General features: G+C 37.5%; 2 protein-coding genes across 3 annotated transcripts; both read right to left on the bottom strand.

Moving 5' to 3' along the window:
* Positions 1–1377: 1377 nt before the first annotated feature.
* Positions 1378–3059, bottom strand: LOC138905646 (uncharacterized). Its single transcript, XM_070194169.1, has 4 exons — positions 3029–3059; positions 2845–2973; positions 2186–2772; positions 1378–2112 (listed from the first exon to the last, which is right to left on the bottom strand). The coding sequence occupies exons 1-4, from the start codon at positions 3057–3059 to the stop codon at positions 1378–1380; spliced, it is 1482 nt and encodes a 493-aa protein (XP_070050270.1).
* A 2828-nt stretch (positions 3060–5887) lies between these two features.
* Positions 5888–12339, bottom strand: LOC104096305 (glycine-rich domain-containing protein 1-like). Of its 2 annotated transcripts, none has more exons than XM_009602661.4 (9): positions 12178–12339; positions 11443–11622; positions 10756–10873; positions 10407–10661; positions 9470–9925; positions 8345–8883; positions 7719–7917; positions 6852–7007; positions 5888–6766 (listed from the first exon to the last, which is right to left on the bottom strand). In XM_009602661.4, the coding sequence occupies exons 2-9, from the start codon at positions 11619–11621 to the stop codon at positions 6104–6106; spliced, it is 2565 nt and encodes an 854-aa protein (XP_009600956.1). In that variant the 5' UTR covers position 11622; positions 12178–12339; the 3' UTR covers positions 5888–6103. The 2 variants fall into 2 exon arrangements, with proteins under 2 accessions (XP_009600956.1, XP_009600957.1); XM_009602662.4 differs by having other exon boundaries at positions 12174–12317.
* Between the last annotated feature and the right edge of the window lie 7747 nt (positions 12340–20086).

Genomic DNA, 20086 nt, shown 5'->3' on the forward strand with positions numbered 1-20086 from the left:
CTACTAAGGTACGATCTTTCCATATTCGTTTATATTTTAAAACTGACCCCTGCAGAAGTCCGAACAAGGGCTAAAATGGATCTTTCGCTTGGAAGCACGCGTTGCACTCTTTTTCCCTTAGACCGGTTTTATCCCAAACGAGATCGAATCATTCACTTCGACTGCTAAGCCTACAAGCTACTTTTATTTCGAGTTCGAGCAATCACTCACTCGACCATCACGCCTACGGGCTACTTTTATTTCGAGTTTGTGCAATCACTCACTCGACCATCACGCCCACGGGCTACATTACCTCGAGTTTGAATTATTCACTCGACGACTAAAGCCTACGAACTACTTTTATTTCGAGTTCGAGCAATCACTTACTCGACCATCACGCCTACGGGCTACTTTTATTTCGAGTTCGAGCAATCATTCACTCGACCATCATGCCCACAGGCTACATTACCTCGAGTTCGAATCATTCACTCGACAACTAAAGCCTACGGGCTACTTTTATTTCGAGTTCGAGCAATCACTCACTCGACCATCACGCCCACGGGCTACATTACCTCGAGTTTGAATCATTCACTCGACAACTAAAGCCTACGGGTTATTTTTATTTCGAGTTTGAGCAATCACTCACTCGACCATCACGCCCACGGGCTACATTACCTCGAGTTCAAATCATTCACTCGACAACTAAAGCCTACGGGCTACTTTTATTTCGAGTTCGAGCAATCACTCATTCGGCCATCATGCCCACGGGCTACATTACCTCGAGTTCGAATCATTCACTCGACAACTAAAGCCTACGTGCTACTTTTATTTCGAGTTCGAGCAATCACTCTCTCGACCATCACGCCCATGGGCTACATTACCTCGAGTTCGAATCATTCACTCGACAACTAAAGTCTACTGGCTACTTTTATTTCCAGTTCGAGCAATCACTCTCTCGACCATCACGCCCACTGGCTACATTACCTCGAGTTCGAATCATTCACTTGACGACTAAAGCCTACGGGCTACTTTTATTTCGAGTTCGAGCAATCACTCTCTCGACCATCACGCCCATGAGCTACATTACTTCGAGTTCGAATCATTCACTCGACGATTAAAGCCTACGGGCTACTTTCACTTCAAGTTCAAGCAAAGCACTCACTCAACTATTACGCCTACGGATTATATTTCTTCAAGATCGAATCACTAGCTCAACTAGTAAGCCCAAGGGCTTCGTCACTTCGAACAAATCAATAATAGAGACTATAAAGTCCAAATTTGATTGAATTGTTAAGATCCTTGTGAAAACATTTGTAAAGGCACGCATAAAGTCTGCACAAATCGGCCAAAGTTGTCTATATACAAAAATTTCTACATGATTACAAACATAACTATGGACTAATCTTCCTGATCACCCTCGGATTCGCTCTTGCTACCGTCATCGTCATCATCATCGCCATCAGAAGCCAAGGCTTCAGCTTCAAGCTCTTTAGCCTTTTTTATTTCTTTAGTAAGGTCGAAACCCCGAACATGTATCTCCTCAAGGGTCTCCCTCCGAGACCTACATTTGGCAAGTTCAGCAATCCAGTGTGATCGGGTGTCGGCAGTATCCGCCGCCTCTCGTGCCTCAATTTGAGCAGCCTCGGCATCAGCCCGATACACGGAAATGGACTTATCTGCCAAGATTTTCGACGACTCAACCTCGGCCTTAGCCTCGGCAAGCTGGGCTTCAAGCTCCTCGATCTTCTTAGCTTGAGCCGAACTCTTTTGCTTAACGTTTCGAAGCTGGACATCGGCCGATAATAAGTTGGTCAAAATGGTCTCTTTTTCTGCAGCCAGGCAATCGATAGTCTCCTTCCACTGATTACATTCAGTTTTGATTTGATCGACTTCTTCCTGAAGTGACCCGATCATTTCAACCTTTTGCTGCAGCTGAGACAACGAAGGGTTAACTTCCACAATCGAGTCAAACCCATACTTTAACAGAACGAGGCTCACCTGCTTGTCAAGTTCGACCTCTTCTTCGTGAGCCTTAGCCAAATCCGCTTGGAGGTCCTTTATAGCCTCGTCCTTTTGGCTGCAAAGAAGCCGCAAGGCGTCTCTCTCCCCCGAGACATTCTGAAGCTCGACCTCCTGCACAGTAGGGAAAGAACACGAGTCAAATTCGGAAAAAGAACAAAGAAACCATGTATAGTACAATCATTACCCGAGTAATGAAACGTTGGGCCTCTTCCAGTAGAAGAGAAGCGTCCCCGATATCGGAAGCATCACCGACTCCGGTAAAGCAATACCGAAAGGGATCCCTTGCACTAGAGCCTCCGCCCATATCGGGGGTCTTCAATTCTCGAGATTCCTTTAACGCCTCCTCAAAAAAGGTGGGAAGAGAAGGCGAATAACCCACTGTCATAGTCCCAAGTGAATCACTCGGGGCGTTCCGATCAAGACTCGGGATCCCGGAATCAACCCCGACTGGTACAGCTGACATCGGTTCAGGAGCTTCGGTGACCTCGATAGCTCTGCCAGATCGGGACACCAAGGCCGAGGCACCTCCTTCTTCTTCCTCTTCTTCTTCTTCTTCTTCTTCTTCTTCTTTGTCTTCTTCTTCTTCTCTCAGTCGTTGGACCGAGTCAATCGAAAGGGAAATTGCCTTCCTCCTCACCCTTCGATTTTCGGGCTTGGGGCCCTCTGATCGAGAGGCAGTTTTGCGCTTCTTGTCTTTCCCCGGTTTTGGGACTGGGGACTTGGTTCCTTCTTCACCGCTCGAAGGCCTCAAAACGGCATCCTTGGTTACGCCTGCATGAAAGGAAATCGGTAACGAATGGAGCACAAAGAGCGCTTCGAAGGAAAAGAGAAGTAAAACCTTACCATGGTTCTTGGCTTCCCATCTGCCTTTAGCCAAATCACGCCAAGCGCGTTCGGCATAAGAGGAAGTCGAAGCTAACTTCCGAACCCAATCCTCGAGGTCGGGCACCGCTTGTGGCATCCAAGGGGCAGCTGTATTTCGGGAAGAAACATCAAAAAAAAATTCTTATTTATGAAAACAACTTACGATCGAAATTCCATTCCTCGGGGAACGACATCTTCTATTCCGGAATAAGGTCATGGGTCCTCACCCGAATGTAACGCCCCATCCAACCTCGATCCTTGTCTTTGTCGATGCTCGACATCAAAGCCTTCGATGCCCGACTATGAAGTATGATTAATCCTTGAAAGATTTGAGGCCGATACAACCGTATGAGGTGATTCAGGGTAAAATCCAGCCCCCCGGCTTTGGTGGGGAAGAAGCGAAGTAGGATTACTATACGCCACACAGAGGGATGAATCTGACCTAGGGTGACTTGATATCTCTTGCAAAAATCGATGATCACCGGGTTGACCGGACCCAATGTGAAGGGATAAATGTAAACACTTAAAAAACCCTCCACATGGGTGACCACACTCTCTTCGGGGGATGGAATTTGCAACACAACCTCGGAACCCTAGTTACAGTCTTTTCTAACGGCCTCGAGATGACCCTCCGTTATAGAGAACATATACATCGACACGTGCTCACATCGACCCGGGACGGATGAAGGATTCTCAACCTTAAAATCGATCTTTAGAGTACACGGGCCGGGGATATAGTCATAGGTGGACGGCTTCACTGGCGCCTATCGCCGGACGGCCGTGAAGAAGAAACTTTCTCCTTCTGAGGCACAGTTTTCGAAGTCTTGGCCATTGATATGGGAAGAAGAAAGACAAAGGAAAGTGAAAAATTGACGACACCAAAACTCTGGTAGCAGCAAGAAAGGAAGAAAAGATGAGAAAATTTGGGGGAGTGAACGCGTGGATGAAGTAAATGATAGATGGAAGAGCTATTTATAGGCTCATATCGTGACGGTTCAATATCACAGGTGGCCGACCGCCATCTGACAAGCATTAAATACCTTGAAAGGTTGAATCGATAGGACAGCTATCACATACGTCATAAATGATCCCTGTGAAAACGTCGGCTTATGACCCGATCGAACTACCAAAAATCACGTCGATTCTCACCGCATCCTTTGTGAGAAACGAGGAGACTATCTGTATACGGTCGAAATAGATTTCGGCTTTCCTACGTTCGATCGAGTTCGAGTGTTAAAAAGTTGGAATTAGATTTTTGGGAGTGAGCTCCGAAGTCGGTACTAACGAGCGTCGAGCCCGAAGGTCGATCGAGGAGTCGGCTCGATAACTCTATCGAGCCTGTGACCGAATTGATCCGCAAGGCACTGCTTCGAGGTCGGAAATGCGCGATGCCCATCTCGAAGGTCGGACTCGAGCCAAGACCGAAAGGCCCGACCCAGTAACGAGCTCGAGCCAGTATCGAGCTCACAGACAAGAGCCGTTGCGACCGCACCAAGAGAGATAATCTTGGCGGGAATCAAGGAAGAGACAAGTCATCATGAGCTTTCCACTATATGTTTTATTTTATTATTTTTTGTAATAACCCTCTTCTATAAAAGGGAAAATCCTTGTAAGCTAAAGGGCGGAGATAAAAAAATCACTTTTCAGCTTGAAAGATATCCCTTTGTGTTTGCTTTACTTTATCTCATTCATTGTTATTGCCCACTATTTGCATTCTCATAGTCAAGAATATACGTATCTCTATTTCTCTACACGATTTATATCGAATCGTATCGCATATCCTTAGAACCACACACAAAATCTAACGTTATTCGATTTTTCCGATAAACACACGTCACATATTGATTTGATGTGAAAAATACTTTAAGCCTCGCAGACATGTTGGGACTTCAACGTGATGAGTAGACCTCCCCTTCACCCTAAGCCCCATAACTAAAGAATTACCCAAACAAGATTCAATTAGGCCATAAACTTACTTTAACTTGCGTTGGATTTACTAACCCTATGGACTTCTCAGGTGTTGAGTGCGGAAAATCGAGTTGATTTACGTAATGTAGTCCGTGAAAAGCTCATTACGTGGAGACTTACCCGAAGTTACCAAGTAATATACTCATGAAGTAAACCATATAATTGTGCAAAAAATATTTATCCGTGATAACAAAGGAGTAGTTCCACATTGTTCCACCAAAGAGAACCTTTCCTTGATTAACCCTTTAATACATGAGGCATGCATTACACTGGACTCCAAATAATTAAATGGAGATTAATCAACAGACACAGAAGAATTCAAGTTATTTTTTTTATCATGATGGTGTAAAAACAATTCACATTCTTGGTGTGATTTGATTTTGACCTGCTCCAACAGGCTATCAATTCTCTTTTTCATGTAATTTTTTACTGTAAAAAGTTACTTGCAGATGGTTTTCGAGTAACCTGATCATATGAATTCTACGCATCAGTTAAGCTGTTAACAAAATCAATGATTACCTCATAATAAATAAATGTGTGCCTACTTTCTATTGGGTTGAATTGTTCCAGCCAGATATCCCTTAACAAGTAGTTATGGCCCCATATTTCTTACTTGACTCTGTTTCAAAGTAATCACTAGTGTAATGGGAGACAATTACAGATGATGTGAGAAATTGCGTATTAACCATTCTGTCAAATGAGAATATGACCACTTCATATGGAGCAATAAGGATTCTTGTTTCTCTTCAGCTTTTCAGAGCTAGTTTCTTAAATTCGATTCCACAAGATAAAGGATCAGAGAAAAACCTAGAGAAGCTTGTGCATCATTAACTTGACATCTAAGATCGATTGGTTCGAGCCACCAACACTAGCAGATAATTGATTTACCAACTAATTCAGCTTCAGAGCAATAGTCATTTGCGCATAAATAAGCATTGTAAAGAGAGGGAAACGGCATTCCTTTTCATTGTTCCGTAATCCGTAATAGTAATAAGAGACAAACACATAAATCAGTCACTAGAACAACCTATAATGTACGATATAGAAATCTAGATTTCCAATTAAACCAGATGACTATATTCATCCTTGACACTTTATTTACTTTTTACATTCATAGTAATACAACAGCATATCAACAAACATTGCCAAACAGCTGAAAATCCTTATTACAAGACACTGGTGTATCATGAAGTGCTTATTGTGTACTAATGGGAAAAGGGTTCCACAAACATAAAAAGCATGAAAGTATTAGCCTCCTTTGGGATGTCATTTATGCATCAACTTCAGCAGCTTTGCCAGATGCCAAACCATCAACACATTCACCGCCGCCACCACAGCTGCTACAACCACTTTTTTTCAACCTATTTCCACAACCTCCTCCACAACCACCACCACCACAGCCGCCGCCGCCACAGCCTCCACAACCACTGCTGTTCGACCTACTTTCAGAATCCCACCCACAACCACCAATACCACCACAGCCCCCGTAGCCCCCACAACCACCACACCCACTGCTTTCGTACATACTTCCACAGCCTCCCCCGCAGCCACCACTGCCACACCCCCCACAACCACCACTCTCCAATTTGTTTCCACAACCAGCACCACAACTGCCGCAGGCCCCACTCCTCATAACACTACCGCAACCACTACCACAACCACTGCCGCAGCCTCCACTAATTGCTCCTTTTGCTGGTGCTGCAATGTTTCCTTTGGTAGCCTCCAGGTCCAACAGCATTCCCTTCTCTGACTCAGATTTTAGATTAGCTTTGTTGCCTTCTTCATGGCTCATGTCAGTTTCTTGAGTTGAAAAATCAATCTCTTTGGAATGTTTGGCACTGCCTACCAGGCTACTATACCCTTCCTTCCTCAAAGTATCACAAAGTACAAAAGCTGTTATAGAACCAGGCAATAGGAACCACTCCTCTTTTACCTGATTTTACAAAGAAATTATATTTCTTAGATAGATGTGATTCCGCGAGTTGAAAGTGGAACACCAGTATAAACAAATAACTTACATTGATAACTCCAAATTTTAAGTCAATCAATGCCAATGCCTTCCCATAAGGGTCCTGTGCAGAGAACTCTATAGCTGTCAAAAAATCATCAGGACTCCTTTGCTTTGTGCAAGGCTTGTGCTCATAATCCAGCTTCTGACCAGGGAAGAACTTCACCTGTACAGCATATGAGTGCGGAAACTGTTAAGTCATGGAGAGTCAGAACAATGTAAACTTTTGGAATCATTACGAATTATGGGTATCAGCCAACAGATTTAGCTATTTCATGACTTTGAAATAAGTGAGTAAATGAGAAGCTGTACAAGAGAACTTTAACCGCAATACTCATTCATAATATCATAAACACAAAAGTCTCTTGAAATTGCTGAGAGGCCACAACAATGATGTTAAGTGTATAGCTATTACGGTGACTGAAATTGTTGTGTCTTAGTGTAATAGCATTTTGCAGCAGCAAGAACAACTACCAAATTCAATAACTTACTATATACTAAGCTCTGTAATGTTCCAAACACAAAATGTTTCCTCGAGGAAAAAAATAGCACGACAAAATGTTTCCTCGAGGAAAAAAATAGCACGACAATGGCTGGAACCATCTAAGCAGAACTTAGAGGTAGAGCCTCTGTTACAGAGTGTTAGCAGCAAAGCCATGTTCCTAGGAAAAGCCAATGGGAACGTGAGATGAATCTAATATGACAGATAATTGGTGTTTTTCAGCAAAGATCCATTCCGACATATCTCATAGGAAATTAGTCATTCAATAGATGAGTGTAAGAGTGACAATGGTAGATATTAAATGAGAGTGGTAATCTTATTTTCCCCTTGTTTTGAACCCTAGAAAAAAGGAAGACGTAACAGATAAACACTCACATTCCTGTGACCAGCCAACTCCAAAAGGTGGCCATCATCACTGCTGGATTTTTGTAGTTGAAGGGACCACTGAGCATCTAGCAGCAACCACTCTTTCCCTACTAACTCAGCAAAAGAATGTACCTCGCAAGACTTGCTTATGCCAATCACCTCCTTGTGCAATGTAGAATCATTTTTCCCCTTTGATTTCGTCGAATCCCTACAGTGGAACCATGATGTTCAACAGAATTTCAAGCAGCAAGGAGGAAAGGTAATGACAGTTTCCTAACTTCTCATACTTCCACATGTTTGGTGAAATTATCGGTTTTGGTTAAAACTTTCACCAACAAACAAAGGTCCTCGCACATTTTCAATATAAGACAGGTCCCCCAATACTGAATTAGGTTCATAAAAGGATTACACCCAAGTTCGTTTAAAAGAGAAAAAAGCATTCTGAAGAATTTGATGGTGACACCACAGTCGCAAATATGTCAGATGAAGCCACAAGAAATCATTATCATGAAAACACATTTAATCACAAATACAAGCGGAAAAAAAAGCAGATAGTGTATAGATAACAGGCACATTTATGTTAAAGTCCCTAACTAGAACTGCATCGACAGCATAAAATGATTAACATTAAGTACCTCATTTGCAGGCTAATGACCTCATCACCAGCATCATCGATGACACCAGTCCAATTCTTAGCATACTGAATCCTCCCAGGAAGAGGGAAAAAGCAAGAAGTTTTGGAGAATGCTCGAGAACGAACAAAGTGAAAGACATATGGTGCTGGTATAGGCGTTGTAACTGAGATTGCTACTCGTAAATAGATTGGCTTTAGTGTTTCCATTTTAGAGTTTGGAACAACTTCCACCCATTTTTCCATTGTAAGTTTTGAAGTTGGGCAAATTAAATCTTCTAAAGAGACTTTAGCAGAACCCATAGGTTTCACAGAATTCAGAATAGGCAAACCAGAAGATGAGTAGAACATGAGATCAAGAAGAAGATGACCATTAGGTTCACACTGGAAAGTAGCAACCTTTTTTTCCCCACTGATAGACAAAATAGTAAGTTTCCTCTTTGCATTGAATATTTTATCAGGCTGAGTCTTGCTAAATGAGACGAAGAAGCTTCCCTTGCGCCCTTCTGGTAAGTTTCTGATATCTACAAACTCTAACATAACCTGTAAATAATTAGAGAAGTTAATAAAAGTTCCAAATTACTGTAAGAGTGACTAATTTGAATATAAAACCACTTCAACAAGAAACATGGAAGCCGTGTAATTGTAAGCAATAAGTAGTTTCTGTTAAGTGATCAGTGATCTAGAAATCTAGGCTACGCATTGAAGTCTTTTGTAACAGAGAGCAGCAACACTCAAGATAGGCAAGGGTACAGTTAAATGCATTGACACCATACCCACATTCCAAAAAACGAGACAGATAATGATTGTTTTATATGTCATCGTAGGGGTTAAAGTTGTAATAACTTTCTACACTGGATTTAAATTTTTCTATATATAGTGAAATGGCTCCTATGATCTCTAGCTTTACCAGCATGCTGATGAACAACAACGATCATTCTTAACATACATATATTAGGTTTCAGCACATACTCCAGATTTCTCATCCTTGCACTGATTACTTCAGATATAAAGCTGGAAACGGAAATCATAATACGTAAGCATCTCAAATATATCACTAATATCAAATCTCAAATTATAAACGATCTCGAGAAGACAAAAACAAAAGTAGAAAGATGCAGAGAATTACTTCCACAGCTTCCATCCCAGGATAATGCATTATCTTTTGGTGCTCGTGCAAAGTATCTTCCTTCTTGCTTACAGTTCTGGAGAAGCAATGAGTATTCCTAAGAGGAGATGGTGCACTTCCTCTATACATTGCGCCTGCCCTCCAATATCTTGAACCATATGTTTCCTCCCACTGTTTTGTAGTTCGAGAAAACCCTGTATCCAACTTTTTCCCTTTCGTTCGGTCTGAGTCAGTATCATCATGTTCTAGCACCTTACCCATAATGACAACAAGGTCTTTGCTATAAGAAGCAGGATGTAACTGGTGAGTGTGCCAGATAAGGTCTATGTCATAAGTTGGAACAGTAAAGCTCTTAATCGATCTTTCTTTGTTTCTCCGGATCAGATGTAAGAAACCCTTGTATCGAGCCACAGCACCTTCAAGATAGAGATCATTGTTCATGTGTGGTCTAGACACCTGCAAGAAAGAATAACGCAAAATTAAAAATAACACATCCTACTTGCTTAGATCTCCTTATCAAATTTCAAATCAAAGGAATCATGCTTGAAGCAACTATATAAAGAAAAAGGAGTTCTATGTTGCTGCTTAATGGAGTAGATAATAAAATGAATGCCACTAAAATCACGCATGGATAATATGATTTTAAAAATAATTGGCAGGAAAACAGCTGAAGTTTTTTCTCCGGCCTCCAAGGCATATATTAACCATAAGGATGGGATGACAGGCAAAAGGAATGCCCCCTAACCTTTCCAGCTCTGGATTTCCCTATTAAGCACTTTCGTAATGTGTGCTAAACCATTCTGTTCATATTGTTCGGCATAAACCAAATGGTTCTCAAGCTTTCAAATAAAAAACTGAAGCTAGTGAACTCTACAAGTCTGACTGCTGATATCCTGTGCTAGACTCAAAACAAAAGCGTTAGCATCCTCTTGCTCACCTGGTAGAAGAAAGGGCATTGCCTCTTAACAGCAGAGACTAGGTCATAATCACTGCACTGTTCAGCCTGTATAGGTTTCACATGGATATCTTCGAAAAGAGCTCTTTCTGAGTCCAAATCATAAGGTTCATTTGGATACAAATGTTGCCAGAGCTCTTCAGTATCCTGTTTTGATTCCGCTTTCACAGAAGATACAACATCATGGTTGTCAAGAATTCTCCCATATAATTTCTTGCAGTCAGTCTTGTATCTAACCTGGAAAAGAAGGGAGAAGGGACATTTAAGTGTACCTAAAATCTTTTAGTCACAGAAGTTATATAACAAATGTTTCACTAGTTTAGGCACTTACAGGATTGAGCCTGTGACAATGCCAAATCCATTCACAATCCAAAGGAACAACCAAAGGTCCTTCAAAGAAGGGGGACTCGGAGTGTTTTGCCAACAGCGGTAGCCAACATGAGTAGTACCTGAAATTGCAATTTTATAATACATGTTCTCTAAATAGAAAAAGGATAAAGTGAGCCACCCCAAGTTCCCTAGATGCAGAAAGAATCTCAAATCCTTTTTGAAGTTCACACAACATAACAAATCGACAATAGGCAAATATATAAGATAAGCAAGTGTGGGAAAAATCTAAAAATGATAGTAGTAGTAACTATCATAGTGTCATATAACATAATACTCTAAAGAAACGAAACATTAACTTGTAATATTATCTCGGACCAGAAGAAAATAAAAACGACATATAACAGTGCGGAACTACCTTTGGTGAAGGGGGTTCAATTGATCCCCTTTGCATAAAAATTGTATTGTGCAAAAGGGTTAAAAATTAAATTTTTTTTTTGTATGTATATAAACTATTGAATCCCTTTAACATAGGTTCAAATCTTAAGTGTGACATTTCTACATTTTAAAATCCCCTTACTCAAATTCCTGGCATCGCTATTGACTTATATAAAGTAAACATTCCAAATAGTCAGTAATCATAGTCAGAAAACAAGTAACCTGAGAGAAAGACATACAAATTAAGTATTACCTATGAATGGCCTTATCCAGACCACGGCCTTCATACAGCCAACGGTTCCTATCAACGGTGGCAAGAAAGTTGAGCTGCTCTTTAGCTGCAGCAACAAGGTCCACATTTATCACAATCTTCTGTGCTTCATTCCACTCTAACTGTTGCTCCATCTCCATTCTTTCTTCGCTAATAACCATTCTATTGCCAAATCGAAGCACAAAGATGTATCAAAATCAAAAGGATTAAGTATAACAAATACAGAACAAAGTTTTGGATTAATTCATCAAAGCACTCAAATTCTAGCACATAAATTCAAATTATTAGAAACTCGGTTACTTTTCCTAGTGTTTCTCCATTTATTTTAAGGATACCTTAAAATAATTTTACAAGTTAAAATGATTGCTATATTACGTGGATGACTCTTTCACGCTGCACTAAAATTAATTTCACAGCTGTTGAATATCCAGATGAACTCATAGAAACGTTCAGTGACAAAATCACAAAAATGAAAACAGCTCGCGAAAAACTTCACAGATAAACAGAAGGAAAAAGAGAGACATTTTAACAAAAATAGCAAAAAGGAAAAGAAAAAGGCGTATAATCGCTTAATATGATAAAGAGCTTAGGAAGAATCTCGAGTAGCAAATAGTAAAACCAAGGACTCAAATAGAAAACAATTATACTCTAAAGCAAATCGGAAAGATAGATAAACAACGACAGAAGAAAGAGAAAAGTTTATGTCTATTTACTGACCGGAAAACGGAAGAGACGACGATCGCCGGAGAACTCCACCTGAGACGGCGAGTTCTTAATTTAGTTACTAAAGTTTCAACGTCTTTTGTGATGTGGAAATGGGAAATGCAAGATGTTTTACTGAGCAATTTGTATGATCGTTCAGGTTTGAAGTTAGAATATTTATATGCGACGAAGCCAGTGCGATGAAGTGTACGATATCAGTTGAGAGTGACGTGCCCAATTACAATATATATTGTGTTCGGACAAAACTGCCCTTTACAAACCAAGCAGAAATTTCTTCCAAGGATATTGAAGAAAAGTTTGACAATGACCTCTTTAGATATTTATTTATTCCTATTACTTGGTTCTGAACATTAGGGGCGGATCTTAACTTTTGATGCGGAGTAAAAATTTATTAAAATTATAAAAATAATAGATATGAACTTATAACTTTAAAATATAATTGGTTCAATACTAAAAATCTTAAAAGTCGAACCCACAAGTTTAAATCTTAGATCTGTCTCTTCTGAATAATAAAGAAAAAAATTAAACGAAATAGCAAAACGATGTGGAAACAATACGAATCAAAAGAAAACTTACACGAGCATAACTGATATATGTTCAAAAAACAAAACTAATAATATGCATGAAATGTATTATCTTTTCACAAAAAACTGTTATTGTTTAATTAAAGTCAACTTAAATAAAATACAAAGAGAACATCAATACCAGAATAAATCAAAGTTCATAATTAACCTTGAGAAACTGTATACATTTACTAGTAAATTTTAGTGGATAACCTCGGTGGTAGACCATGCTAATTGCTCATTGCTCAATTTCATTATTTCTATTTCCTACTGTATGATGATATCATTATTAATTACTCCTTCCGTCCCAATCTATGTGAACATGTTTGATTGGGCACGGAGTTTAAGAAAAAAATGAAGACTTTTGGAATTTGTGATTTTAAACAATTCAAAAAGGGGGTCTAGAGTATTTGTGTGGTTATAAAAGTTTGTCATCAAGGGGGTAGAATGGTAAGTTTAAGCAAAATTATTTTCAAATTTAAAAAAAAATAATTCTTTTTTAAACGGATCAAAAAGAAAATAAATTTAAATAAATCGAAACGAAGATAGTACTGTTTTTTTAGTTTCACACGCCTTCACCTAACACGCAAGTAAGGCCCACACTAAACGTCATTAACATTATCCAAGTATTATTAGTAGTACTACAGTTTCGGAGAGAGTACTCCCAATTTAGTGAAAGTATAAGAAGAAGCAAATACGAAAAGTATTATTGCTCATTTTGTATGTGTTTGTACTACATTGTGTTTTGTGTAGTACAACCCAACACTCGCTCACGTAAATGACTGCACAAGCAAAATAATAATGAAGAGTTTGTTTTGTTCCGTGGCCAGCCTTCACTCAATACACGAAATAAGCATGTTTCCAAAAATTATGAGTCATCTTATTATGTCAACCTCCTCTACTAGTTTCACAAATCCCCCTCATTCAAGAATCAAGAGAAGATCGCCCTATAATTTCTTATTAAGGCATGTACGGCAGCAGCTATAATCCTAATTAAGTCCAGGGATCACTCAGCTAACCATTGATCAAATGGAAAATGGAGTCACCAATCTTTAGTTACCGTTAGTGGCGGATCTACAATAGTGGGTGCGGGTTCGGGCAAACCCAGTGACTTTTTCCGGAACCCTGTATTTGTATTGAAATATTTACTAAATTTATATAAATATATACTACTGAACCAAATAACAAAAGGGGTCTTGGTTCAATGGTAAAGGTTGTGGGTTCGTTGGGAAAGATGGAGGTTCGATTCCTGTTGAAAGAATTTTCAATTTATCTACTTAATTACAAGTTTGTTTAGGTTTTGATCCTAATGTTATGCTTAAGATCCGATATATATAATTTTATTAGAAGATAGAGTCAAAACTAAATTAAATCTTTAATATTCAACCAAGAGACATATAATTCAAGACTCTACAAGAGAGATTAGAATGATTGTTTTTTCACTTAGTTTTGCCCTTCCTTTTGCCAGGAATAGGAATTAGGATATATACGATTCCACGTGAAATATTTAAAGAAACTTATTGTTCGGCTGATATATCCCATAGGTCAGCAGATTTCTTCCTTTTTCTGGGCCACTTGACTACATTTGGAATGTGTCGATTAGTTCACCAATACTAGCGCAGATGTTTCTCGTACAATATATTAGGTATAGTGATCTTCTCACGATTGAATCTCCCCATGTATTCCCAGACGCCCCCCTCAAATTTTTGAATCTTTGATTATGAACTATTATCAAGATTTTATTATTATTCGCACCTTTTAATCATAAGTACATACCTTAAGGAATAATAGAGCCTAGAACTTTTAAATGGACAATCATGACTTTTGAAAGAAACGATTGCACCTTATCTTTCTTTAGTGGAATAAAATTAGCTAGTTAACTAATGTAAATTAATGGCACAAATATAATGCATATAAAGTAATTCAGCACCGGTTGGTGAGAAATTGAATTCTCACAATGTACGAATTGCCTTTGTCCACTTTTAATTTCCTACCTAAGATATATCTCAAAATAAAGTCAATTACTTAAATGGCCACTCAACTTTTAAAATTGTCTTGTAGAGTCATCTTTTTTTTTGTTTGTAATAGAAAAATTATTTTATTATGCCTATAACACTCAAAAAATCACTCAACCTATCAAACTTTTGATTGTCAAATACATATTTTACCCTCTAAATTATCAACTTTTATCTTCTTCATTTTTTTTTTTCAATATTATCATTTTTTTCTTTTTAATCAATATTATAGACTTACCGATAGAACAAATAAAGTTTATTTAAAAATTAAAAATAAAAAATTAATTTTCTAGCATATATAATGTCATAATAATAATATAATTGAGCTAATTATCTTTTTATTTTTGCTAATAAGGATACGATTATATTAAAAGCTAAACAATAACATTATTACAAAGGGGGACCAATCGTGGTACAGTAGCGTCCGAAAGGTCCTTATTGAAAGCAGCTAACGTAAAGGGTGGGGGAGACATAAAATGTATGGGACTCCACTGCAATTAGCCTTCAGAAGGAGTTAGGAGTATGCTATATTTTTTCAGGGCGTCTGCTGCACCGTTTGCCTCCCGGTAGATGTGGTCAAAGTGTGGCTGTCTGCGGCTGGTGGAGTAAGGTCCTGCAAATTATCAAGAGTATATAAAGTATATTATAAAAATACCTTTATTTTAAATAATTATTTTCAATAGTACATGCATGGAATATATATTTTTTTAAAATTATTTTCTTTCATTCTCAATTGTGTAAATAATTTTTTGAATTTTTTGTTGTTAATATCAAAACTATTGTTACGAACATTTTGTTCTAAGTAACTTTCTACTATGCTCAATATTTATTATTCCATTATTATATATGCTTAAATACTATTTTTTTCAGACCCCACAGTGTGAGATATTACTGGGTATGTTACTGTTGTTGTACTATTTTTACTTTTTAAATTTATAAATAAAATTTATTTATTCTAAGGTAAGTCCATAATATAAATTAAAAAGATAGAAAAATATAATCTTAAAAATCTAAAAAAATAAAAAATAAGATAAAAGTTGATAATTTAGAGGGTAAAATATGTATGTTGCGATCAAAAGTTTGAGAAATCTAGTAGAGTGATCTTCTAATTGCTATAGGCATAGTTAAGTGACTTTGTTGTTACAATCAAAAAAAGATGATTTTGGTAGATAATTTCGGATAGTTGAGTGACCATCTGAATAATGGACTCTCTCAAAATACGGCTTACGTGGAGTCATTAAGAAACTATTTTATTTGATTTCTACAGTTATGTAAAATAAATGTGAAGGTAAGTCTATATTAATCGGGGGGAATGCTTACATAGAATGTGAACAATTCAAAATAGACTCCCTTTTGGGAGGAAAAAAGAAAATAATATTTTTGTTATGAATAGTATTTTATATGTGGTGAATGTCTATCTTTTAGAGAGATTTTAAAGTTTGTTATTTTGTGACTAAGCCACTTTATCCCTATAAATAGAGGGGTTCTATTCCATTGTAATTCATCTAAAATCAATAAGAATTCTCTCTCTCTCTCTCTCTACTTTTCTTTACAATATTCTTCTTCTTCTTTTATTGTTTTATAATAAGTTATCAGCACGAAATTCTAACCAATTGAGTAAAGGGTGACTGCTTTAATTTGTAGATATACTATTAATTAGTTGTCTAATGTTTGAGAAATTAAATCACCCGTGAAGAAAAAATATAGGAATTTGTGTGAGGCTCTTGCATGAATGCATTGGTCGATATTCCTATACTAGGCATCTGATTTGGTCATCCGACATTGGGATATGTGCATGGTGCTCAATTGTACATAATATTGAGTATAATGATTGTCAAATGCTCCATAAACTTCATTCAGGAATAAATTCTGGATTTAAGGTAAGTATTTTACCTTATTTTCTCTTTTAAATTCTTGAAATTCTATAATTTGATTTTAAATACAAACAAAGACAATAAATCTTGATTATAACTCTAATAGAGTTTGTAAGAAATTATAACTACCCGAAGTGATAAAATTTCTATGTCTTACTATGATCAAATTCATGTATGATTGTGAGCAAAAGAAGTGGAAACTCGTCCCATTGAATTTGCTTCATTCTCGTTTCCTTAAGAGAATGTGGTAGCAATATGTAATAAGTCTGAAAAAAGATAAAATTATTATTGTAAAGGTATCAATGGATATTGACGTGGCAATAGATGAAATTATAATTGTCATCATTGTAGTAATGAGAACAATAAGGATTTTTAGAATAATCTTTCACTCTGTGAGAGTAATATTTGCCATCGATTAGACATGAGATTTTGTAAATCACATATATATGATTATGGTTTATTGATGATGTGGATGTATGATTTATAAATACATATTCATTTTTGGAAGAATATGAACGTGCTAGTGGTAGTAAATATGCCACACTCACATCTAGAAGGAAGTTTGAGATGAAATAAGAAAATAATTTAATTATTATGGCATGAATGGCTATCGATCACTTACCCATTGTGATTATGCCAAAATATTATGGCAATGTAATTATTACAGGGCAAAAATAATGGAAGAAATATATCTTGCTTATAATAATTTTGACCATGACTATAATGGTATAACTTTCTCCTTTAAAGAGATATTCACCATATGAATGTTGATGAATATGTGGTAGTACAAAATTAATTGAGAGCTTTGGAAGAGCCAATTATACTATTTTGGATAAAGAAAATTGATTATCAATAAGGTATTGTATCGTGGTAAGTCTCAATGAAACTTATTGAGTTACTAAAATATTCGCGAAAGCGGTTGGTTATATTGAGATTATAAATAAAAGAAATATTTAATATCTGCTATTACTACAACTTGTCGCAGGGTAATATGTATGTAAAAAGCTACCTATTTTATTCTCTAGTTTGTATTACACAAATAAAAGAAAGCCACAATAAGGTAGAAGTTTCTTGATATAAAAATTATATCATAATAAATTTAAAGTTTATTGATAATTGCACACATCATGATATAAACCTAAAGTTTATCAATATTGATAATTTATTCATGTCACGACCCAAAACCCACTATAGGTCGTGATGATGCCCAAAGTCACCGTTAGGCAGGCCAACGATGAACTACCAACTTAATTATTCATTTTATTATTTTTGAAATCGTGAATTTTATTAGATAAAGAAATTAACGCATTAAAATCATGAAAACTTACAGTTTAAATAGAATAGATAATAAAAGTGTGTAAATGCTAAGTAAAACCATAAACAAATTATAGAACATCCCAAAACCCAGTGTCACAAGTGCATGAGCATTTACTAAATAGTACAATAATAATACAATATTTCTTCGGAATGTACATTAGACAGGATAAAGTAAATAATACGATGGAGACTCTTTGGGCTGCGATATGTAGCATGGAATGCCGCTCACCATAAAGTCTCCTCGGCAGTTGCGCCTACGTGCCAAGATGACCACCAAATGAACCTTTCAGATCCTGTACATTTAGTGCAGAAGTGTAGCATGAGTACGTAAATCAACGTGTACCCATTAAGTATCTAGCCTAACCCCGGAGAAGTAGTGACGATGGGTCAATATCGACACTTATTAGTGGTCCAATATATAGAGTACATGAATCATAAATAGGCATGAAGTACAACATGGTCAATAGAATAAGGAACAATAGATAACGAAATCCGTTAATAAATATTTTCAGTTTAAATGCCCCCAGGGCCATATTGCCATCTCAACAAATAAGAACCATCAATTAGCTATCCGATCTCCGATCATAAAGAGAATGTTACATAATTCCCAAGTTTAATTAAGAGGGTAATATCGTGGGTATTCGGACACTTAGCGATTTTACGCATGAATTATGCCGAGGTCGTTCGGCCCGATCCATATAGTCGTGTATATTCTGTCGAGGTCGTACGCTCCGATCCATAGATGCATCCCATAATAATATATATATATATATATATATATATATATATATATATATATATATATATATATATATATATATATATCGCCGAGGCATTCAGCCTGATCCATAGGAATAGAGAAACTTTTCGGATTTGCGAATTTTATATTTACAACTTTAAGGTAAACCCATAAAAGAATATAAATTCTCATCAATGATTAACAGTCCGCCAAGTCTTTATATAATGAAGCTCGATTTAACATAATCTTTAACCAAATTCTTATTTATTAATTCAAGCAATTTAAACTAGCAAATTGAGTTCAAATAGTGCAAGTAATAACATAATAAAAGCCTACGTCTACCCGAACATAACATGAATCTAGCTCTACAAAGCCCCCACAACAAGTAGCACATATCAAATACATCACCTAAGGAGTAGTTTCCCCCTCACAGGGTTAGACATGAGACTTACCTTACTCCAAAATCTGATAACCGGCTCAAACGTTTCTCTAACACCTCAAACCGATGCCCATCGATCCAAAACTAGTCAAACAACGTGCAAACCAATCAAAATATACCCAAAAACTCTTAATTAATCAATTTATAATAATTCTTAACTCCGCTCGAAAAGTTAACAAAGTCAACCCTCGGGTCTACGTGCGCAAATTCCGAAAATTCTTGAAGGAAATCATTATCCATAATGCCACAAACTCAAATATATAATTTATTCCCATTTCCATGTCCAATTTCGTGGTCAAAATACAAAAATATCAAATTCTAGATTTTCTTCCAAAATTTCATAATTTCTATAAATTTCCATGTTTAAATCTATATATAACTCATGCATTTAACTTGCATTAAGTGGGAATCACTTACCTCGTGTTGCTTGATGAATAACTCCTAAAACTAGCTCCCCAAATTTGTCCATCCAAGTGCAAAATAAGAGAAATGAGAGCTAAATCCCGACTTAAAAACAGGTCGGCCCAGGTCCTTCTTCGCCATCGCGGAAAATGCTGCGTGATTGCGAAGCACAAAAATGCAAGCTGCCAAAAATTAACCCATCGCGAATGCAGAAACCCAAGCGCGAATCCGATGCACAAGGACTCAACTTTTCGCGATCGCACACCTCCTCATGCGATCGCGATGAACAAACGCGTAGCTTCAGGCCACCTCTCCTTACTTCTTTTCGAAAGCGGCACAACCCTCGTGTTCGCGTAGTACAACTGACCATAGCTCCGCGATTGCATGCCTAATCTCGAGACCGCATAGAAAAATTTCACCAGTCGCCCAAACAACTCTTCGCGGTCGCGGACTTCCACTCGCGATCGCGTATAAGGAAACCAGAAGCACATGCATCACCAACTTCAGCAAATCTTCCAAGTCAAATTTTCAATCCGCTAACCATCCGAAATCCA

The sequence above is a fragment of the Nicotiana tomentosiformis genome, chromosome 2 (genome assembly GCF_000390325.3).
Source record: "Nicotiana tomentosiformis chromosome 2, ASM39032v3, whole genome shotgun sequence".
In the NCBI taxonomy this organism is placed as follows: Eukaryota; Viridiplantae; Streptophyta; class Magnoliopsida; order Solanales; family Solanaceae; genus Nicotiana; species Nicotiana tomentosiformis.